Genomic DNA, 25,166 nt, shown 5'->3' with positions numbered 1-25,166 from the left:
AATGAAATATGGAAGTTCATAACGTTCGTGAGAGAAAATCTAAATCTGAATGTGTATTGCGATGGAAATCGAAATGAAAAAACAGCGTGATTAAAATTGGAAAAAAACCTCTTCGCGAAATACCATACGTTGGCTGTTCGTGACTTTCGTGTCTATTGATTTTGATAAAGAAAGTTTTACGTTTACTTTTAATACAATGTTCTTTGAAGTATGAAATGTAATGATGTAACGAAAGCGATAATTAAATTGGAAAATTTCACGTTTAACTTCATAACAATACGGGACAAAATACGTAATAAAACGTGCGGCTATGTAACTGATAAATTGAAATTTATAAACCGGATAGTATTAACAATTCCTATTGCTTATGTGCAACTTCGGTGTAAATTTCTTTCATTAAGTATCATTTTAACCAATATGATAAGCATTCGTAAAGGGAAAAGGTATGACAGTGCAATAATATTTTTAGAATTGGACGTATATCCATTGTTCGGTTATATAAAATAACGTCAAATTTCGTACGCTTCTCACCTCAACTTAATCTTTGTTGTTTCCATGTATTGTTAAAACATCAGCTTGCTAAAGTATCGGGAGCCATCTGGTAACGCTATGTTGGTGCTCGCAGTTTCGAGTGCGATATACTAATTATACTAAAAGCTTTGCTAATTTCGAGTAAACGTTGTTTGATTAAAGACAAAAGCAAAAGATGGCTAGAGAATCGCTTTGAAATGTCACTTAATTAAACACAGACGCCTCGTATTCAACGAAGGAACGACATAAAACAGAAGAAGATACCTATCCTACAAATTATACTGTTATTCCCATCAAACTGATATAGGACTAGCAAGCTCCTTCGAAGACGGTTCAGAGTGGGAGAGGAAGAACGCAGCATTCACCCCTCTTCTATCGCCCCATTCGTGACCACAAGTAACTCCGTCGTCTCACGATCACTCATAAAGCTCGCCTTCGGACGTCCAAGCAATACAGAAGTCCGTGAAACATTCGGTGGCGCACTTTTGCAAATTCTCTTTCGTTCGCTTCGCGTTTATCCCGCGAAACACAGCCCGTTCGCGCGCGAGCATCTGCCACGTTCGAGCAATTCTTCCGTTTCACCGTCTCGTTCCTCTAGAGCCTTGGAAATCTATGCCGAACAGGGTCGAGGAAACCGCGTAGAGTTACAGAGTGATCGTCGACGAGATACCCCAAACGAAATCGGATAATTCGGAGAAATTGACGTCGATTCGAATCCTGGCCGTTTCGTTTTTCTGTAAAAATGAGAACATTCGCCAGAGCATGGACGATTCTTTTAGTGATGAAGCTGTCGTACGCCGGGAAATCGGTGGACGTGTTGACGTCCAGCAGCCTCAACACCCTGGAAGAAGAGGAGATCCTCCGAGTGCTGTCGCGCAACGAGAGCACATCGGCCAATAATTTCACGCTGGTCGAGGTAATTGACAACTGGAGGAACCATACGACCGAGACAGAGGCCACATGGCGGGCGAAGGAGCTGGATGTCCGCGCTAATCCCTTTTACAGTGAGTTCTTTCGCCGAGATAATTAACAGTCAAATGTCCACCGTCTCCTACGAAATTGTCCAACCCCGTGGTCAAGAGTCGTACGTATCATGGTCGCGAGCCGAAGTTCGAATCGACTAAACTGACGCGTATATTTGTTATATTTGTTACGTTTGTCATTTTTGTGTATCATAACTCCAAGACGATAACACGATTTTGTTATGCACGTACGAGGCGGCTACGTACACGTATGACGTAATTGTTAAATTGATAAAAAAAGGTATTGACGTTTTGAATTAAAGTCGTCAATATCGAGTTTCGCGTTGCGGTTGCTTGCTTTTCGACCAACCGGCGATTAGTGGCCGCTGATAGGACACGGACAGTTTTAGGCAAGCGCGACTCTTCGGATGCGAGCATCCGTCGACCAGGTGTACACATCCATTAGAGCACGCGTGATTCGTGTAATTTTGCAATCGTTTAACCACGTCGCGCAACCTAACGATTCCAAGAATCGATCGATTTCCATTCGTTTAGGTTGCCACTAATGCGATTCTCCTTATTTTTCGACCGACTATTGTAAATCACGATCAGACGGATAAGCGTTTTCTTTTAAAAATCGTCAGTCCGAAGGTTCGTTCGTAAATCCGTATCATTCCGACGAGAGCCATTGTTCGATTTCTACGTTTTCGTCTTTTCCTTACTTCTCCAATTATTTATGCTTATTTGTATTGCATCTGCTGCTGGGAAAATGTTCGCAATTACGTGTAATTACGTTAAACGAAGAATTGAATAATTTTTATAAATGGACTACTTGCGATTAAGAACATGTTAATTCGGCAAAGATAATTATTTTCTTCCCGATTGTTGAAGAATGATTTATAGGTCAATTGCCTCAAACACGATACTTTAAGCGTTAGAAATAATTCGATACCGAAACACCATGCCTGTTCTACAAAAGTTACCGTCGATTATGCTATTCGTGTGTCTCTGAAACTCATTCGTTACATCGAAGGTCGATCACGTCAACGATCACGTATTTTTCGATCGTTGGCTAATGCGGGGCATAGATATCGTTTAGGCCTTCGAAATATATATAGTCCAAACGTAAATTAGTATATTTCGTAACTATATTAAAATAATTAATACGAACGGGCAGATTCTGAAACGGAAACTTTTATTAATTCACTTTAATCTAATCATTTTACGAGGCTCCGAATTTCTTTAGATTCTTTTCCTTTCGACGTTTCTCGTCAATTTCTATGCACCTTTCCTCCTTCGTACATTTATAATTTAGTTGTATCCATACTTTCTCCGCATATATTCGTTTCCGCTCTCGCAGTCCCGAAAAAGACATCGCTCACAGTCTTTTTACGATGTCGATTCGCCTAATCCAACGACTCTATAATTTCACCTGTTCTACTTGGGCTTACTTTTCACATTTTCATAATTACGCTTCTCGGATGAGTTTTTATTTCCATATGTCGTAATATAATTCGATGCTATCGTAAATAGGAGCATATTAGGTTAATATTCTAATATGTATTATTATTGCCATAATTAAAATATCATCGTACATTACCGTCGTATAAATTAGCAACTTACGAGTACGTAAAAAAAGCAATCTATATCATAGATCCTACGACGACGTTTAAATAAAAGCATAAAAATGCAGTCTACTTATTGAAATACCATGGCAAAAAGAGCTGTTATTTCGTTTGATAGCACGAGCGAAATAAACTCGACCGTTGATCGAACAAATGACAGAAAAAAGCAAAACTACTTTCGATATTTCGAAATGCGCGCTACTAAAGTCCGATATTCATCCATACACGGTGCCAGTATACCTCTCACGATTTCCCTACCCATTGTACCGCGTGCACGTCTTTACAATGAACCTGAACACGTAAAAAGTGCATCACGTTTAACCTTGTCTTTTCTTTCGGCCACCCAAATTCATTCCCCTGACGTCGACACATGCGTCTCTGGTTCGAAGAAAGGAGAAAGAAAGAAAGAAAGGAAAATGTACAAGTGCGTGAATACGCGCGAGTTCTTCTCGCTTGCTAAAGCGAAGAGATCGAGACACGGAGATTATATCGTGGCCTGGACGCCCTGCCACAAAAATATCTTTTTTCGACCGAAGACGATCCTCCTGTTAAACGTAACGTCTACGATGCGAGACCGTCGATCAGCCGCATAATCACAGAGCGTGCTAGGCAGAGCGAAAGAAGGGAAAAACGTAACGCAGCGTCGGTCCTGGTCCGACGAGAGACCATCAACCGTGGCAAAGGAGTCGAGACGTCGAACGGAGTTCGATAAGCCACCGAATGTAAAAATATTCGCTAATAGCCATAGTAATCGCTACAACTTTAAAGAAGGTAAATAATAATAGGGAAAATGGTAACTAGAAATATGAATACAGAAGATCGCTCGCGCTTCTATGTTTGCAGTGGAAAAACTGCAACTAACAGGAAAATATAGATTACTATCTTATTGGTGAATTACTTTCTATATTTCGCCACATCTAGCATACTAGAATTTCTCGTCTGCTATATACGCTCAATTTCACCGAGTATTGCACAGCGTAGCTACACGTTACCAGGTCCCGAAAAAGAAGGCAAAAACGAAACTTGTCGTTCGGACGCGTAATCGTTGCAAGCCAAGTCCACGCCTGCCTCGTCGCGATGGCATAATCGCGGACGTTGTAAAAATGTATGCTACGCGTTCGATCCAGTTCGAAGTAGTTGAATTCCGATCGTACTCATTGTACGTTTCCGTGGTATCACGGGTGAACAGGACAGTAGGGCACAGAGTGTCGATTAAACGCGAGATAAACACCTAACGTGTGAATTTATTTCGCTTTGAGACATTAGACGCGACGTTGAACGGACACGTATTTAACCACCAACTTTTCCTACATTTTATTATACCTCTATCAGCCAAGCCACTCGTTATCTGATTGATCAATTTCCCGATTTTTGTTAATATAAAGATTTACATAAAGTTAGACGAATGAAAGAAATAACGACGGGCCCGGTAACGTTGGTGTTAAAAATACGATAAAAACAGGTGACTTTCCGAGAATCGATCCACGTTATCCGACTCATGCCGCTCTGACGTGCGCGCATCAGGGGACAGAACGAGAAACGGGCAAAGTAACAAGACGCTGTAGAGTCCAGTCATTCCTTGCTCCTAATCGCACCTTACATATTTCTATAGTTTAGTTAAAAATTGTCTATCGGTCGTAGTTCGACTAAAGCCACCTCGCAACGATATGATAAAAACATGGAAGATATTATATCTCTTCTTATTCCGGTAATTCGGTACCCGGTTGAATGACATCTATGGTGATCCTACGTAACACCATGGTTTGGCTCCAGCTAGCAGTTCCATGCTTTCACGAGCCACTGTAACAATTTTAAGACGCAAGTACATCTCGGTTAAGCAGTCATTCAACTTTTAAGTTATTGCTCGAGTGACCTTGACGTTTTCAATCGTCGGCGCTCTACAGCGATCGGGCAGATACGATTTGTCATAAGAGTAAAATACTATTAAAAGAGTATCGACATTTTTTCACATCGACCAGCAATCTTAGAAAGAAGATCGATGTAGCTTAGCTAACCCGAGCGGTGCGTTAACGTGGTTTTAGTTCAGCGTCTCTTTCGCTGCCTCGCTGTCTCGCGGTCTCGCTGCCACATTGTCTCGCGGCGAGTGCATCGCTGCGATACTTTTATTTTCCTTTTACATTATATCGCCTTCTTTTTAAGAAAGGAGTATTTTGTCGTTCAGTCGACGAATCGAGTAAATTAAAGTCAAGCAGTCAGCGATATATGTTGGTGAATTTATCATATTTTGCCCGTGCGATCTTCGTCTATTATTCACTTCATTTATTCTTTGTAATCCTCCTTCGGGTTAGATCGCACTTCCAGTTACGTTTCTCATCGATTTGGAAGTAGACCATGAGTCTACTTCTGCGATTACCAAGCTTGACGTCTGTCGCATTTAACATTTAGAGTCGACGTTTGAACTTGATCTTAGAACGTACCTCTTAATCTTCGTTTGTCGTAATTTATCAGAGAAATTTCATCCTGTGTAGCTAAATTGTATACCTAAATGAATTGATACGAATATTCTTGACCTTCGTTCCTCGTACTTGGATATAAATTTCTCGATCTAAAATCGCGAATGAAATGTCCACAAGCTGTTCCACTTCCTCGTTCATTCTTAGATTTACAGGCGCGTGCTATTTCGACACGTTACCTTAACAGGTTTAACAGGTCTCCGTCGATATACAAATTCCGTCAGCGATGTACTACGAATAGCAAGTTTATGTTATTTGCAACGAGCGTTTCGGACAGGCTGTTTAAAAATATTCCACGCCGAAAGAATTGCATAATATTATACAAAAGGAAACCTTACATAAAGGAAATCAAAGGCGTATTAAAATACCACGGTACAGTAGATATCTCAATCAATGGTATGTGCGGTTTCGGCGAATCTTTGGCTAAAGCCAGCAGTTTAACGAGCTTTCGAGGTAGCTGAATCTGGAAACACGGTTCCATGTATTTGCACAGAACGATCTCTTAAGCGACCCGACCACCCTAGCTCACCGGTGGAGACCGTTTCGTGCAAACGCGTCGAAGCAAAAGCTCTTGGATTGGCTTGAACCAAAGTTACAACATCCGCAGTTAATAGCAAGGATGGGAACAGCGTTTATCCGTCAAAGTGAAACAGCGTAAATTCGACTTTAGCTCGTCGATGGACCTTTGGCTCTAGTTTCGCGAGCCTGTTAGGAAGATGTTACGAGCGGAGGACTGCGATTATCGATATTTTAAGCCCTTCAAAGATTTCGATAACTCTTTGTAGGGTTGTAAAAATCATTTTTGAACGATTGTTCTTCAGTATTATACGATTTGATACGATTCGTATACAAATTTGAAAATTCAACCAGAATGGCTATTTACAGATAACGATATCGATAAAGGAAAGAAAAGAAAAGAAAGAGAACCTTGTTCCATGGCAAGAAACGACTGGAACGTAACCAATCTCACGATCTGGAAATTTATGGCGACCTAACGCGTGTACTTGTATACCGATGCTTTGCATAGGTTAAAGTCCAACATAGATAAAACGCGTTTAAACGCGTTTAGTGTACATGTTGCGCACTTAGAAATTCCCGGTCAATAAAGCCTCTAGCGAATACTAAAACCACGATGCGAACGAGCCGCTTCATTTAATCGTTTCGACCGGTGTATTTGTAACGCTGTTCAATATTCAAACGCATCAACAAGTGCGATAAATACCGAAGAAACACCGAACAGCCAGCTTCTCTCATTGTGCAACTTGGTCGAGTTTGCCAATACTCGAGTTTGCTCACTGAGCAATCGGAACTACGTTTGAACAACGAATGTATTAGGTGTCACGCGAAAATAATAGCCGCTAACTTTCAGGCGATACTCGTCAATTCACGACCATTATTTTCGTGTACACTTAATAAATAGAGAACCAACAGTGAATTATCGTTCACAGGAGCAACGATGCTTTCGTTTGCTTTTTAACGCCAACTTTACCAATTAAGATCATGAGGCGAAGATATAGGAATGATCGTAGAGGAATCTGCTCCGAGACCATGTCCAATATAATCTATCTATCTAATAAGTCGTATAAATCTGTCTATTTCTTTGCTTTTGAAATTATCTTCGTTTCATCCTTCCAGTTATCTTCGACTCGTGCGTTTCATTAGACCCTCGAATAATTTTAACAAACTAGTTACAGTTTCTGCAAAATTACGTAATATTCTTGGTTGTAAATTTCCAAGGCTTGCGTATATTCAACTACGTTAGTGTCTAATAAAATATCGGAAAAGTCGAGTCATCGTGCTTCTGCCCTGCGTATATGCACGTCATATGCGATTAACAGGCAACGATTAATAACAGGACATTTAATCACGTTCATTCGAATTAATCGATTTACCAGTACAAGATAAAATATCAGATAAGACTTCGTCTATGATAAGATTAACGCGATTTCTTTCCGAACGAGCTTGTAAGCGGTGCACCAACTATTTGCTTGCGCAAACCTAATAATACGACGCTGATTAAGATCGATCTAAGGTAATTGATAGACGCAAGCATATACGGGGTGACCTACAAATAATTTCTTCGCTCGAAAGTTGTATAACGTCTTTTTATTATACGTAGTCTTACATCGGACTGGCGGCCTTGAAACAGCACTCGGATTGCAATTTTTACGAACTTGGAGAAAATGGGCTGGAGAATGGAGAAACATTAAAAGGCGCTGCGTCGGAACAATAGAGTTGCTTCGTCGTGTTCCCACTACAAATTTAAAAATGCAAAAACTTTTTTTTTCTCCAGCAACGCAAAGATTTAGACATACGCGTCGTGCAATTTTTAAAATGGGAAAGCGACTTATGGACCACCCTGTGCTTGACGTTTCGAAACTGTCGCGGGCAGGGTATCGATATCCGGTTCTATTTGCAGTTCGTCGACCATTGTTGCAACGCCTGGCCTTTCATTGCGACAAAAATGGAGGAAATCGAGTTCATCCTCCTCTGCTGATGCGATTATATCGAGACTTCGAATGAACATTAACAGACTGTTACGAAAACTGCTGTGACTTTCACTCACGATTTATTTGCATGCAACTACGTATGTAAATGTATGTAATAGATTTGCAAAAGAGTGGCCTAATAATTAGCTCACGGGTACAGGTTGATACGTGTCTCAATCGATGATAGGTTTGCCAAACGTGTTTCGCGGCGTCACGTTGCAGCTACAAAAACGTAAAAAAATACGCGGTATGCGAAACCCCTCGAGTTCACAGATAATACGACACCACGAAATATCCAGATAATCGATAAAACAGCCTGTTCTCACCTGTTCTACGATTTTTGTCTATTTTTATTACACACACATGCCGTGGACGACAGCAAAACGAGTTTCTCGCAATTTCGCTGTGTTATCCGTACAGGCAACCTGTCCAATCGATCGAGATAACCGGAATTAGGATAATCGAGAACAAGCTCGAAAGAATTAATGCATTCGCAGAGTTATCGGCTTTCGACGAAGATTAATCTCGCGCGTGGCATCTGCAACGGACGTCATTAACTACCGAGGACCATGGTGGATGGGACTTTTGTTCTAATATCGTCGTGCTATGATTTATTGGATTGAAATTTCACTCATCGTAACATATACGCGATTTTCTTCGACGAAAGCTTTTACAGTTAAATTAGTTCGATAAGAGTATCGCTGACGTTGAATGCTTAAACGATCATATTATTGTGCATTCCAACAATCGTACGTATGTATGGCGCGCGTTATGTTCCAACAATTACATACGTAATTTCACATTCATTACTGCAGCTGCTTTCATTTACATCGCATCAAGATTCAAATCGATGTCGAAATCGCTTCATATCAAGCTCGATTTAATATTCAAGGTGACAAAAAGTTTATTAGTACCGGGTCGCCAACTTCTTTATTCCCAATTATGCCTTTTGCATCGCATATGAGACTGTTTTATAATAAAACGAATGACACAACCAAGAATCTGTTTCCTACTTTAGACTTTAGGTCGCATACACCTTTAGAGACTGTTGGCGATCGCTCTTATCAGTCCCCGGTTTAAGAGAGTAACGAGAAAGTAAGTAAGAGAGTAAATGAACGACGATGACCATCGCCCAAGAAACATAACTCTAATTGGCAGTTTACCATGACGAAGTACCGATTCCTCCTGGCGACCAATCCGAACTGCCCCTCGCGGAGTTGTTCGCGACCCTCTCAGAAGCTGCTCGATCTTGCGGAGGAAGAGAGCCTCTAGATCCTTCGGCGGATTTCGAGGTTCTAATTCTCTAGACATCTTTCAGATCCTCTAGACATCTGAAAAAAGACAGAACCTCCAACTTGCATCTAGCGACCAGACGATATCTACCAAACATGGGCAAAGACTGCAATTTACCTCAAAGAAATCCAGTTCCACCGCTAAATCTAACTTAAGGACAACAAGGTAGCATTGTCGCCAATGACTCAGGCGTCGATGCGACTTACGGCCGAAATAATAAAAGAAAGGAAAAGGGACGAAATCTGGCAATCCCGAAAGGGAACAAAGTAACTGACCATTAGTCAAGGGAATATGCAAATGACTACGACCGGTCCAAGATACAAGACGCGTGTCTTTATGTCCACGAATCATATCCTTTTCTTCTTTTTTTATATATCCCTGGACGAAACTATTCGAGCTACCATAAACGGTACTTTGACCTTCTCCGAAGTCCTAGAACGTCTTCCGTGATAGCCTAGCGTGGGCACTATAGCCATTGATCAAGTTCGTAGAAAAAATCACGTTTGTAGAAACAGTACCCGAACGCGAGCGTCAGCATAACAATGACAGAAGCTCCATCGGCTGGTACTGGCATTTATTTTCGCGTTGTAATCTCCTTTCGCACGCCAAACACGTACTTACACGCGTGTTACTTCATCGCGATACCAGCTGTATCCTCGAGACCACCGAACGAAGTGAAAGTCTTTCTTGAATCAACCTTGTCTCGATCTTGATTTCGCGTGTCGAAGAATCGTGATAGACCTCTTGATCGAACTTGGACTTGCTCTCTTTCTCGTGTTTAACCATTTTTTTTTTTTTTTCATTAATTTACACATTGGCTGTCACGATGGTCATCGGCCACCCACGTTCTACTGAATTTTCTGAGATCGCTAAAGCGAGATAAATTTCGATATGACGTTGTCGGCAAAGATAGCGCGAATACGATGTATTGTTGGATGTATTGATGTATCGTCGTATTGCCAGAGCAAAGTAACGCGTAACGTTCTCTACGATTCGTTCAAAGTGTACATCGAATGATCTAACTCACGATCAAATCCTTAAAACACGTACTAATCACAGGTATTCGCGTTTCTTGTTTAGACGATTTTCCCGAAGAAATTGATCGAGAGGCAAGGAGATTGTTACAAGTTCTTCCAGCTTTCGACCCCAGTGTTGGACGAGTAAGTGGAGAATGCAAAAGGCACGCTGACATTTTTCATCGGGAGCTCGCCAAATTCACTTTGTGGGCTCTCAAAAGTAAGTATAATCGCGCCACAGAATTACGTTAATAATAATAATAATAATAATTTCGCCTATCGGGAATATCCATTTTATTCCGAAGAATCTCTACCGTGGCAGACTTTCTCAACGAAAGATATGGCAATTATTTTTCAAACTGTACTTTCGCTTCTATACTTTACTGCCACACCCTGAATAATTTAAATAATTTAAATATCCATTAAACACGAGTAAGCGTATCTTCTTTGCAGCTTTATTACTTCGTTACATCATTCTCGGAGGAACCGCATTATTCATGAGACGATTGAATTTCAATAGATCTTCTCGTCCACGTTCCACAATCTCAATTTTAAAAATATTCAAACACTCTTCTTATCATCGAACATCGACGGTAGCCGGTACATCGTGTTTTACAGCATTTTTATCAAAGTTGCCAAATATGCTCGTAAATCACGCGAAGAGCATAGGAAAATTTCTCGGTTTTGGAAGGAGCCATTGTCCGCAGCTGTAAGGTTCGGCTGATTTTGAAATATTCCTCGTCGATCACGAGGCGACATCAAAGCGAAGAGAAACAAAGAAGAGAACGAGAAATATGTATTCGTCGTGGTTTCCTCCCTGTGATCGTCGTTTCCAATAATTCTCTTATTACTCTTTAAAGTGTACGATGCAACGGCGAAAATACCGTCTGGCCTGTTAAACGGAAATATAAATCAGTTTGGCGACTTCGACGAGTGCGTTGGAATCGAAGGAAGCGACGGAATTCAAGGGCAATATTGCTTGGCGTACCTTCAGCTGGCCGTCGACGAGTCTCGTCTAGATCTGAAGCATCTTCATCGGTTGGTGCATTCCCATTATGCTTTCAGAAGCAACATCACCGATGTAAGTACTTACATTGTACGTGTGGTTGCCGTCTCTTCGAAACCGCAGAAGCGATGTTTCTTCGCGCTGATGTTAACGCTTCGATCGAATATCGTGGCTTTTACATTCATCGGATTAATTGTCGGAAATTCATCGGAAATCGGTTTAATTGTCGTTTAAGAACGACTGATTTATACTTCCCATTAACGTAATTCATGTAGCATCTGCGAAATTTGTTTCTTCGACCGGCCACGAAAATTCTTGCATATTTTATTCCTTTTACGATTTTACGCGGCGCCTCAAAGGGCATTGACATAGTTGAAAATATATCAAATTTGTTTCTTTGTATTATTATTATATTATCTTGTTTCGTACGAAGGCATATAATACGCAGCTCGACTTTGTCCAAACTAAAGTTTGTTAAATTAAATATCGGAAATACCTGGTTATTATCATCACGGATAACGTTACCAATAAGGTATCATTGTCATAATCAGTCGGTCCCAAAACGCTCTTCCAAATAAATCTATGCTACGAAACAATCGCACAAGTTGTACAAAATACATTACATCTTTCATTTCACAATTCATCTCATTCGTCTATTCCTTGTAATTCGCGTTACATGTACAGAGTTGCAGGAGAATCTCCGAAGAAGAGACCTCGAGAAGAGCGACGAGTGGGTAAATTTTCCCCGATTAAATTTAGACTCGAATTATCAAGAAGAAATCTGGCGTCTGAGAATTTGCACCGTGAAAATACTCGTAGAATATTAACGCGTTATTACGGACGAATGCATAATCGATTCGGCAGACCGTACGTAGACATTTGTGTAAATTAAGACGCGACAGGAGATATCCGTCAGAGGATAAGACGAAAGGAATTTATTTGATCCGTAGCTGCGGCGAAAACAGCAATGTATTATGAATATTAAGCGAGACACCTGCCACCTCGAAGCGTGCAGACAATCGCTAATAGGAAACCGTGTGCCTGCAATTGAAAACTGGCCATAGAAACAAACAATGAATACGTATCAAAGCCAAGATTCTCAAGGAAGCAACTTTTTCAAGTTTCAAAATGTTGCTTACCTTGTTACGTGTACTACATCACTTTGTGTACATATATATATATCCTTCGTATCGTTTACCATCAACTCCTCTACCTCTGCCTCCTAATTTACTGTCCCGATATATTTATTCTTCTTATGAGAAAAATGCTGCTCTTTTTAACACAGTTTCAACTTTCTTGAAACAGACAAAAGAGAGAAAGAGCTTAAGGGGCTGATTGTACGCGTAAAAGCAATGAGAAAGGTTCGTGCCAGCGCGTGTTCCGTCTCCGTTCGTGAGATACAATCGAGACAAACGCGATACAGAAATAAAAATACGATTTTGCATAAACATTTTGCGACTTATTGATCTTGCGTGCTCTTAATTGCCGAATGCTTCGCCAATTTAAAGCTACGTCGCAATAACATCGAAACAGACAAAGGACAGGAAAAATATTTCCAATTATAACATGCAACCTTTTTCTAAAGTGCGGCATTTGCGCTGGATAACCTGACACGCTGTAACGACGAAGCAAAATTCCTATTTCCGATCCATTAATCGCTTAACGACGATATCCGTGTATTAACAGGATTTCAATTTCCCGTTAGATTTCGTATTTTTGTTTTACAACGTTCGGGGCTTTGCCGATATCGCCACAAACAGATTCCAATTTTTCCTGCCGGTCTCTTTCTCTCCCTTTTTTATGCCAACAGCACACGGTCATCCGTTTCGAGTTAACCGTGTCCAACGCTGTTTGACTTCGATGTTTGGTAGTTCCTGCATGGCCGAGGCCGTTGGCGAACAAAACCAATTATTCGTTTATTTCATCATCCATCCGCACATACGTTCGTCGAAATATACGAAACATATTTCCAATTTACAATCCTGTCCGGAACCATTAAAACCAATATAGTTAAATATATCTCGCTTACGTAAATCAGACGTAAATCCCATGCAAGCTCGTCTTTTCTTCCTCTGCATTCGCACCTTCTTCCTTGCCAATCTCAGTCCTGCTGCGGCTAATTTCGTCATCGAATCCCTCGTATCTTCTATCAATTTCGTACGGTTCCGTGCAGGTTTATTTTCACGCAACTTGAATATCTTTGCAGTTTCTCGGGTTTCTCATGATTTTTTATGAAACGTATCCCGGTTACCAGCAAATACAAAATTAGATTCTATTCTAAAGAATAATTTGCTCGTGCGATGCTTAACACCGAAAATGAAATATTTCCGTGTCTATATAAAACTATTAGTGAAACAGTTAGAATCGTGATACAATTTGCAAAGATATTATGTCAGAATTTCATAATAGACCACGTCTACTTTCATTGCGACAACTTCTACTAGTTTAACAATCAATACAATACTTTTAGATAACGTAACGTAATTCGAGAAAGCGTTTCGTGTCGTTGATTGTAACACGTTTCGCATTGGAATTACACCGTGTATTGAAGAATGTGACGAAAATACCAAAGTACGGTATTTTGACTGTTATGTACTCCGATATCTTTGTACAAAGTTTTCATTAAATCTCTAACAACATTTAACCGTTTAATGTTAAAAAATCATCGACGGTTACCAATGATGAAACGTCCAATCTAGAAAAATTCTCTATACGTCTAATTATTATAATTCTTTCTATATTTCTCTGTATGAAATCATTTTATTTATGCATTTTTACTACGTATAATAATTTCTATTTCTATCACACTTTTAGTTGATAATATTTTGCCAAGAGATATTAATCCCAATCTTTCACTTTTGTCCCTGCTTCTGTTATTAGAAATTCACTAAAATTCTCAAAAGCTATAAGAGATAATTACGCTCTGGTTAATAATTTATTTTTCTGGTTTTAGCCTGGCCATCGAGTACCTCGATTTAATATCGTAAATTGGGCAGTCTGTACTCCAGCATCGTGCAGTTTCAAAGATGTCGAGACGTCTATTCGCGAGATCCTTACTAGATACACCTCGCAAACTGGCGTAAAAGTTACGGTGAAGGTGAACAAAGAAATGTGTCAAGTAAAAACGAAAGAACCTGTACCGAACGAAACTATATTTGTTAGGTAAAAATATCTGAAAAACTGTTTGTTATAAACGAGTAGAGATTGTGGAAAATAATTTTCATAATACACAGTATCTTGAATCTTGAATAGAGAATAAAATGGTAACTGATATCTTTTTCAGCTTAATCTTCGTAGCTATATCTGTCTTAACAATTGTAGCAGCTCTTTACGATCATTACAAAATACCAGCAAGCGAATTACTTCTATCGTTTTCTTTGAAACGTAACTTTAAGAAGCTTATATCGTTAGAACGAAGGCAAAATGACATAGCTACACTTCATGGTGTACGAGCTATAAATGCTCTAATGCTGCTTTTAGCTCATAAAAGCATGGCTCTATTTTTCAATCCTTACGCAAACAGAACGGAAATGAGCGAAGTATGATTGCGCTATCTATGAAGATTATTTTATAATAAACGTCGATTCTATTTCTAATTCTAACGAGGCGATCCATAATTTAATATTTTTCAGTATCTTGGTAAACCATGGACGGTCATAGGAAGAGCTGCCAGCCTTTACACAGACCCATTTATAATGCTTTCTGGTCTTTTAACGTCGTATTCTTTTATTGGGAAACTAAAAAGAACTGGCAATTTGGACATAAAAGATGAATACATATCTCGTCTAATCAGGTGATACAGATGATTTATATTATCTTTTATATATTGTAATTTCAAATGCATTAAAAAATGAATAGAGATCAAAATAAATTAATCGAATCCAGTAGATCAAATTTCAGCATCTATTACTAATTGGATACTAATTTTTCTTCTTAGAATAGTGCCACCTTTAGCAACCTTGATATTGTTATGCACATACGTAATACCTTATATTGGTTCTGGGCCACAATGGAATTTGGTGATAACCGAGCATGCAAATATTTGCAAGAGAACATGGTGGAGAAACTTCCTATTTATTCATAATTACTTTGGATTCGAATCTATGGTATAAGTCTCGCATTAAATTTTGTAAAATTATACAATAGGATAAGATATGCTAACAAATTAAGTATTTCTAATTACGAAGCACTTTCTTCAATTTTAGTGTCTTACTCATACTCATCATCTAGGCATAGACACGCAACTATTCATTCTTTCGCCTTTAATGGTGCTTCTCCTTTATAAAAAGCCAAAGATTGGAACCATTGTTCTTACTATGTGTGCTTTATTTTCAACAGCACTTCGATATTTTGTAACGTATTACAGAGAATTAAGCAATTACGTCTTCTTTGGTACCTCGTAAGTTAATGAATTTGGAAATTTTAACTGTATTGAATATCTATACTTCTTCTTCCTAATCTATTTATATGTTTACAGGATAAAACAACTATTCGATACTGCAGATTTTTCATATACTTTGCCATCGCATAGACTGACAGTTTACACAATAGGAATTTTTATGGGCTATCTGTTAAGATATTTGCCAAGAGATTACAAGATGAATAAAGTAAGTAGCATAATATATAATCTACAGATATTAATGTAACATTAATTATTTCCATATCCTTTTTAGATAGTTCTTTACACAGGTTGGATCTTATGCACATTCATGTGCTGTTGTGCATTCTTTGGACCTGCACGTATGGGATCCATAAATTATATATATAACCCAATAGATGCTGCAATGTATAATGCATTTGCTCCCATTGGCTGGTGTAGCATATTTGCATGGGCAACTGTGACCTACCATACTGGGAATACAAGTGGTAAAAACCATCTTACGAAATATAGATAATAGATATTCGTACAGTTATACAATTACAAATAGATACGAATGTAATAACTGAAATTATAGATTGGTTCAGTAGACTTTTAGCGTGGAAGGGATTTCTGATTACTACAAGGCTCAGTTATGCGATATATTTAACACAGTTTCCAATATACTTTTACAATGTTGGAAGAACTCGAAGTGCTGGACATTTTGCATTCTTCAGCATGCAAGTAAGTTGTAAATGTATACCTACGCATAAATATGGTTATTAATAATATATTTACTTTTTTACAGTTTGACCTAAATGAATTTTTATGGATTTTTATTTTATCAATAGTTCTCACTTTATTAGTTGATACGCCATTTCAAAATATTAAAAGCTATTTAATGAAAAAATCTTCATTGCCAGAAACAACGACAAAATCGTTGAAACAACAGTAACTTTTTCACCAAATAATTGCAATTTAATCAAAACTACTGTAAATAGTACCTATGATCTTTATTTCATTTTTAGTAAGATGAAATCCTATAGCTTGCCTCGTATACAATGTATATGATAGCTAAGAACAATCATAATTTATATAAATATTCTTATATTTGATTTATATAAGTACTTGTAAATAATATGTATTTTTGTAGTTTTAGTAGTACATTTTTCAAATCTTTGTAAATGATAAATATTATGTTACGCGGACTAATGTCTAACTGGTTATTTTAGTGCAGTGTTATTTATTTAAAAGCGGTTTTTTTTTTATTGTACTTACTTCATTACAAAAGAATATTTAAGAACAATCATAGCAACAAAAAATTTACTGCGTTTATTTCTGAATATATTTCTTAAACTTAAACATTGCTAGATATAAATTTGAACTAATTTCTCGTAGATTTTGCCAAAAAACATTCGATAATAATTACTTGTTTTTATCTCTACATTTCCTTTATACATATATACAAACTACATATGTATATAAATGTATAGTTTTTATATCCTAAATTTATAGATTAGTACTTTGAATGAACTGCACATTGGTGAAAATTGTAAATGACGTAATAAAGTTTTATTAACAAATTATATTTATTGCAATGATCCTTTAGTTAATAATGCTATATCTGTTTTAGCTAGAATTGGATTAAGTTTTACATATCATCTAATAAAACGTAATTATTAAGGGGTAATAAAATTGTTTATTATTGAGTTTGACTTGTTTATTATTTTAATCAGAATAAAGAGTATCATTAAAAAAGAATACCAGGTATGTAAATATGAAACCGGAATTTTTGCATAGAAAATATACGTTTATGAAAATGATTAAAAATATTTTATTCGAAGTATTGCCCATCGCTAGCTATACATCTTTCCCACCTGTCTGGCAATTGGTAGATGCCACCAAGAAAACTGTCGCTCTTTTGAGGCAAACCGGTCATCGAGCATTTTCGTACATTTTCGTAAGAAGTGAAGCGCTGGTCAGAAAGTGCGTATCCCATCGATGCAAATAAATAGTAATCGGACGGAGCCAAGTCTGGCTCCGCGTGCGAAAGTATTTCCCAACTGAACGCTTCGATCGTTTCCTTGACCGGTTTTGCTGTATGCGATGGTGCATTATCACGAAGTAAAATTACTTTGTGTTGCCTTTTTTGATATTCTGATCGTTTTTCACGCAAAGCTCGATTCAAGTCGATCGTTTGTTATCGGTAGCGCTCAGCATTAACGGTTTCGCCAGGTTTTAACAGCTCATAATAGATCACACCCTTCTGATCCCACCAAACACAGAGCATTGTCTTCCGTCCATAGCGATTTGGTCTTGTAGTCGATGTCGGTGGTTCGCCTGGAGCTAAATATATCCACTTTTCATCGCCAGTCACAATTCGGTGGAGAAATGACTTTCTTTCGTATCTGGCGAGCAACATTTCGCAAGTGGTTTTTCGGTTTTCCTGCTGTCTTTTATTCAATTCATGTGGAACCCATTTTCCCACCTTCTAGATCTTTCCCGTGGCTTTCAAACGTATGGAGACGGCTTCTCGTGTCACGTTTAATTGATCAGCGAGTTGTTGTTGCGTTTGAGCGTCATCCTCATCCAACGATGCTCGCAATTCGCTGTCTCGAAACTTTTTCGGTGGTCTTCCACGTTCTTCGTTCCTCCCGTCAAAATTGCCGCTTCTGAATTTTTTAAACCACTCAAAGCACTGTGATTTACCAAGAGCATACTCACCGTAAGCTTCGACAAGCATTCGATGCGATCCCGCAGCAATTTTCTTCATATGGTAACAGAAAATCAATGTTCAACGCTATTACAAACTATGCTGTTGTATGAAACTTGTATTGTTCCGAGTCGAAAATGTTTGTCAGATGTCAACAAAGACTTTTGGCATCAACAATGCAGTTTAGTGATAACTACATTATCAGCTAGGGCCATCTATAGGCAAATTCCGGTTTCATACTTACCGGCCATCTATCTAGGCAAATTCCGGTTTCAAACCTGATATATTTTTGTATACAATTATTATCACATTAAAGTTATTAAATGTAAAATGCGATGTTAAATTCGTAAATATATACACATAGATATATAGAACTTGAATATATTTTAATATTGTGTTGCTAATTTAAATAATTTTAATTAGAATTTAATTTTTATGCAAGAACAAATAATTCCATTTTGAACATTTAAAATAGATACAAGAAATAATTCATATTTTCATTATATGAAACTGACTGTAAACCCATTGTTTTTTAAAATATATAGTTTCTCGCAATAAAAATCTGCATTCATTTAAAAAAAGCTTATAAACTACTTCTACTAAATCTACTACTTAATATGTACGTATGTATTATATTAATGATATTAAAACAACTTAACTTAAAAGTATATCAAACAGAATAATATATCAAATGATACTTACAATGTTATCACTCTACAGATGGGAATTTTACAACAAAGTCTTAATTACAGAGGCATTGCAAAAACTGAAATTAAAAAGAAATTACTAAATTAAAGAAAACAATATATATAGAAAAATTAACAAAAGTAATCAATGTCAAATATAAAAGATATCTAAAAGCATAAATTTCTAGCTTTTATAATAAATTATTCGTACCTTCATACAAACATATATTGTGTATAATAAAAATAAAAAATAAAATTGTGTAATAGAATATGTGTAACTATTTATTAATGTATATTTTTTTATGTTAATTATTAATTAATGATCATACTACCATCATTAATGGCACAACTGTTATACTTTGAGCTAAATATTGTAAGTAAATAAATAAGATTTTGAAAGATATACCATAAGACCTTATGTAGTTTAATTAAATAAGTAATCTTTCCATATATATTATATAAATATAACGTGTCTATGAAAGCTCACACAAATAATGATAAAGTTTATAGATTAAGAATGATTTAATATATTAATCATTTTATATTATATAAATTTATATACCTGCTAATTACCACTCTTGATGTAAAGATAATGTATTTAAGAGAAATCCCGATTTGTTAATACTGCTGGAGCTATCAATGACCAAATATACAGTGTTAAGCACATCCAGGAAGATATAATTTTTACCCACATTGAAGCAGTATTAGAGTTCAAGGTATCCAAATTGGAATTTGGTCTATAAAATAAAAATAATATATATATAGAATAATAAGATTATGTACATGATTTTATTTGAACTAAATAAAAAATACTTACTGATACCAATTAGTAAGTGTCATCATAACGTATAAAGTGGCCAGAGCAAACATGAGATGGAAGAAACTCCAGTTGTAAGCTACAGCATCTTCTTCATTATCCCAAACTTTAGCTTCATTTCCAGTTTCTGAATCAGCATTGCGACCTTCTACCGGAGTATAATCTAATTACAATTAGGGAAAAGAGGAATAAAAGAGAAGACAATATTTATCTACAGTTCAATTATCAATGTATGAAATATTCCTGCTAGGATTAACAACAATGCTAGGCTCACAAGTAATACTACATACAAGCACATTATAATAAATTTGTTTTAAACTATGTGCACGTAAAAAGGAAAATATTAAGCCAAGCAACATTATATAGATTAGCAAACAAAAAATAATGAAAAAGATATATTTTTATGTAGCATCAAAATTATATTTTTGATTAATAACTTAAAATGTTTGTGTTAAAAATATGACAACTATTTGTCAAAAAATTTAATATAAAAATGTAAAAACGGAAATATGCAAAATAGTGAAAGAAGGCACACGCTACTACTAAACGAATACTAAATAAATAACGATTATATTCTATACTTCAAAATTTGATTTTTCTAAAAAATAAATGTTGCATGATTTATCTGCACTAAAACTTGAGAATTAATTAAATTTGTGCAAATGCATAAAAATATATTATATGCATATTATGTGATGCTACATTTTTTTTAAATAAAACAAAACAGGAGGGATAGAAACACTGAATTTGAATTCTATTTTAATTTAATAGTGTGTGCCTACCTTCATTGTTGATAAGACTTTGGTCTCCTGCATTCCTGACTGTATAAAAAAAGTACAATTTGTTAAAGACACTTTAACAAGTTATTAATGTATGTTTAAATACATAGTCTTGCTATACATGCATAAAACAATACCAATAATGGTATATGAAATCTATGAGTTTGTGTATATTTACTAGAGAATAAGACTTATGTTTAATTATTATTTAGCTTAAATGGAAAGAAACGTATACCAATTCTATGTGAAATACAACTACATTTACATACCAGCTCCATTATCCTGGACCAAAATGTTTTCAGACATTGTAATCTTTGATGATTTAGATGCAGTACGCAAAGAACTATACAGTACGCAGCTAAACCAAATAATTAATCCAATAATGCTTTCCTTATCAAAGGCAACACGATTTTTTGCATCAGCATCATTGCCAGAAATTAATCCTAAAAATCCAGGATTGCACTCACGATCTGTAAATAACACAAAGACAGTGTCATACATAAATATATATCAATAAATGTTCACTATGTATATATATAAAATAATTTTCACTAATTTATAAATAAATATTAATATATTACATTCATATGTTCAGAATATATACCTGGACTATTTGAAATTCCACTCCAAGTTAAATAAACAACATACAGGGATACAATAGATGATTGAAGAAGACCAGATCGTGGATTATGTTCTTGCACAGTTGACAGAGTTGATATAATACTAGCAATTACACATAAAATCAGGTTGAAAGATATGAAAAATTTGTTCAAATCACAACTATCTGCCTATAGGAGAGAACAAAAGTAAGCAGAAATGAACTTAAAAGCTAAATATTAATAAAAATTATAATTATTTCATATGAAAACTTACATGTGTAAAGTATATAAACAATAGAACAATTCCAGTAATAGAAACAGCGTAATTAAATAATGTTGCTCCCAAAAGTGCAGCATACCTGTATATTTAATTATATAAATTTATATTAATAATTGAAATTTACTTGTTTTATAATAATTACAAAATAGGTAAACTATAATAATATAACAACTAAACATACCATCCTTTTGATTCAGTATCTTCATAATTCCCTACCCAATTATCTGCCCATGTATGGGCAAAATCAACAATCAGAATTAATTGTATAATAATAAAAAGAAGGCCTCCTATCATACCAAAATACATCCATGTTGTCCCAAATGATTTTTCAGGTATAAAGAAAGCACCAATTATTCCACCAATTATTAGAAGATATTTAATGGCCCAGAATCTAAAAATAGAATCCACGTTAAATTAATTGTCCATAATGTACATTGTACATTAAATTATTTTATCATACCCATTTTGTATAGGAGCCCGAGGATCTTTAGAACTTCTTACTCTTATCATCATAATTGACATTAGGAAGAAATAAAGGGCTATAATAAAACATATTCTATAGACTGCTAAATATCCAACAGCAGAATCACAATCAACGGTGAATTTTGATGGTACATAATTTGAACTATTGGTACAAAATGGAACCTATACACATAACATATACAGATAATGTATATTCTTGTATTTATTATATATATATAGATATTATATATATATTTGATTTGAGATTCATTTCAATATTTTCATATTTTGAAACGTTACCTTTTTAAGTGCATCTTGTAAACCAGGAGCCAATGTAATACAAGCAGCAATTGTTCCCAGCATTAATAATAATGCATACATAATACGAGTACTTGTACTGTTGCGACATGTTGGACATTGGGAGCAACAGAAGCTGCAAGCTGTGCTTCCACAAAGGCAAGCAAGCTATATAACAAGATGTTCAAATCAATATGATGTATACAAAAGTATTTATATGTGTTTATTCTATTTAGATTACATTTCTTTTATTTATGCTAAAACAATTGATGCATTACAAATAGTAAGGACAAAATCAACATTTTGTGAAAAATTTTGTTATTTTATCAACTTGATCTATGGTAAACAATATACATATATATATTGGTTACAGGTTATATATATATATATATATATTTCTGACTACATTTCACAAGATACCTTTTTGTTTCAATGTAAAACAAGGTTTTGTTGAAAATAAAGAACATTTTTGGCCGTTCACAGCTCTAATAATAGAAGTAAATTCCATAGTCCTCACTGTGCCTTGCTGGTTGAGTTTGTACTTATGAAAAAAGTTTATAACACTGTTCTCTCAAAATAAACTTTTGTTGAGTTCACCCCTACCATCTGTAATTCCTCAATTGTATTTATGTAGTATTGAGGTATTATCTTGTACAACAATTTATAAATTTTTTTTTAAATCAAGTAATTTTTATATCTTATTTCGTAAAAGTTGTTTTGACTTTATTTCATTATTATGACTTTATTTTAAGAGAATTAATATTTACAGATTATTTTTAAGAATTTAAAAAAAATCAATATGATGTACAGTAGAATGACATAATCAAGATCATAATTAAATTTCGATAATTCGTGGAATTTTCCTCGTATAATTTTAACTAGCTGAAGAAAAACATTATTTTCATAAGACAAAATAGCTAACAAAATTATCAGATTAAATTGAGCGAGATATACACAACTAGTGATTTAAGTCATACAGACGCGTTCGGGAAAAAAAAGATACAAATGTTATTTAAGTTAATCTTTTTACCTGTGCCGTAGAGCAAATAAGACCCATTACGATGTCTTATATCCGTTCAATTTATTGAACGGTATATAAATGCGTATAATTTATCACGATATTAAATACGACGCTATAAACCACGAACTGCAAGAGAACACAAAGAACACTGTAGCTCGGTGCAATTTCACAATAACAATGGCGTCTTGACAGGTGACCGCAGCTAACTTCTCGCCATCAGCTGACTAAAACGTCATATCCCTTCACCATAAACATAATACATATGTAGATTCATTCCTTAACAGAACTTTCTATTGAAACTGTTTTATTTATCTCATTTCCTATTAATATTTTTGAATCCATTTATCTATCAAATCAAATCAAATCAAATCAAATCTATGCTTATACAGAAATCAATGAAACTACTTGATAAGTGCACTAACTATTCATAATATAATCGCGATCGCAGCCAATCAGCTCATAATATCATTTATAATACAATTTATAATTCTATCATGTATAATGATACAATTAGCAATTGTATATGAAATAATACCAAGCGCCCAGGTCTCACCACGTGGAGGTTGCTGCGAGTGGAGACCCATCCTATCCACAATCCCATTCACCCTCCTTTTACGCAAAAATTTACTAATTTTGAATAAAAAAAAATTACAGCAAATTCCCCTTTTCGTATGCGTTTGCGAAACGTTCGATCCTTCGATCGTTGCGCAAAAGATACATCAAAAGGAAATTTAAGGAAACCGACGCGAAAAGCTAAACGGATTCTAACAGCTGAAATAAAAAGACAAATTAAATATTATAGTAAATTATAATTCTTTATGAGACGGTATTAGACGGTATTAAAGAAATGTAAAATATTTAACGCTTAAAAGTATTTAAAAAAAAAGTAAAATGAGCATCATAAAGCATAATGATTTTTTATTATTAATTTAAAACAACAAAATAATTTAACATATCCAAAGTAAAAAGAAGTGATTAATCACACTTATCTTCACCTTAGTACTCTTAATAAATGATAAAATACTAAAAAAATATTACCCAATAAAAAAAAGAAACAAACGTATAAATTATAAATACCTTTATTAGAAAAAATTAAGTGTTACCATATCTGCATGAACAGCTATCACCGTGATTGTAAATCACCGTCCTTTCGAATTTGATGCGTCCAGGTTTTCCTCGCATTAAAGCATTTATCTGCACAAACATGGACCAAGACAATGGAACAAGATATTAAAATAAATGTATAAAAAGGACAAATTATATCAAAGAGAAGCAATAATCAAGGTATAGATAATGAATATAAGGTAAAAGAAAGTAAGATACTTACCGTTTTAAGGCAATGACTTGATGTTGCATATTGAATTTTCCACATTTACGACAAACTCTCAGCAGATACTTCCTTCTTCCAACATGTCACCGCGCGAAATGCTGTAATTTCAAATTTTAATTTAAAAATATACCATCAGAGTGCGCTTGGTTCAGAAACGTATCACGTTCCATTAGTACCCGCATACTACCTGGATTTTCTTGAAATTTATTTCGGTATTCATTTGTTTATATGGGAATACAATAAATCATGTTTACATATTGAGGACTAATCGTTTTATTACTTAGTTATGCTCAGGATATAGTAAGGATATAGTAAAATTATTTTTCTCTAAATGACAACGATGGATGACAACAAGAATTTTCGTGATCAATCACAAGCATTATTAATAAACACGAGAGTTCTCACGGACGTGATCCGTCTGCAATATGT

The 25,166-nt window shown here is 35.6% G+C and overlaps 2 protein-coding genes across 6 annotated transcripts; one reads left to right on the top strand and one right to left on the bottom strand.

The window, feature by feature from the left end:
• The first annotated feature begins 927 nt into the window (after positions 1-927).
• LOC126926146 (nose resistant to fluoxetine protein 6-like) lies at positions 928-17,339 on the top strand. Its single transcript, XM_050742256.1, has 12 exons — positions 928-1,535; positions 10,455-10,610; positions 11,251-11,471; positions 14,350-14,558; positions 14,680-14,935; positions 15,029-15,189; positions 15,334-15,502; positions 15,602-15,795; positions 15,874-16,003; positions 16,070-16,262; positions 16,352-16,497; positions 16,562-17,339. The coding sequence occupies exons 1-12, from the start codon at positions 1,274-1,276 to the stop codon at positions 16,706-16,708; spliced, it is 2,244 nt and encodes a 747-aa protein (XP_050598213.1). The 5' UTR covers positions 928-1,273; the 3' UTR covers positions 16,709-17,339.
• On the bottom strand, positions 16,402-23,631 carry LOC126926153 (probable serine incorporator). 5 transcript variants are annotated; one of them, XR_007714316.1, is made up of 12 exons: positions 23,417-23,619; positions 22,390-22,554; positions 22,088-22,272; positions 21,809-22,018; positions 21,622-21,706; positions 21,353-21,536; positions 21,018-21,218; positions 20,752-20,790; positions 19,970-20,132; positions 19,715-19,889; positions 19,169-19,232; positions 16,402-16,516 (listed from the first exon to the last, which is right to left on the bottom strand). XR_007714316.1 is itself a non-coding variant. In XM_050742266.1 (11 exons), the coding sequence occupies exons 1-10, from the start codon at positions 23,441-23,443 to the stop codon at positions 19,751-19,753; spliced, it is 1,398 nt and encodes a 465-aa protein (XP_050598223.1). In that variant the 5' UTR covers positions 23,444-23,631; the 3' UTR covers positions 18,832-19,232; positions 19,715-19,750. The 5 variants fall into 5 exon arrangements, 4 of the variants coding, with proteins under 4 accessions (XP_050598223.1, XP_050598224.1, XP_050598225.1 ...); XM_050742266.1 differs by lacking the exon at positions 16,402-16,516 and having other exon boundaries at positions 18,832-19,232; positions 23,417-23,631; XM_050742267.1 differs by lacking the exon at positions 16,402-16,516 and having other exon boundaries at positions 18,832-19,232; positions 19,970-20,117; positions 23,417-23,618.
• Between the last annotated feature and the right edge of the window lie 1,535 nt (positions 23,632-25,166).

Source organism: Bombus affinis, chromosome 17, assembly GCF_024516045.1.
Source record: "Bombus affinis isolate iyBomAffi1 chromosome 17, iyBomAffi1.2, whole genome shotgun sequence".
Classification (NCBI taxonomy): domain Eukaryota; kingdom Metazoa; phylum Arthropoda; class Insecta; order Hymenoptera; family Apidae; genus Bombus; species Bombus affinis.
This window is presented reverse-complemented; position numbering and strand designations above follow the sequence as displayed.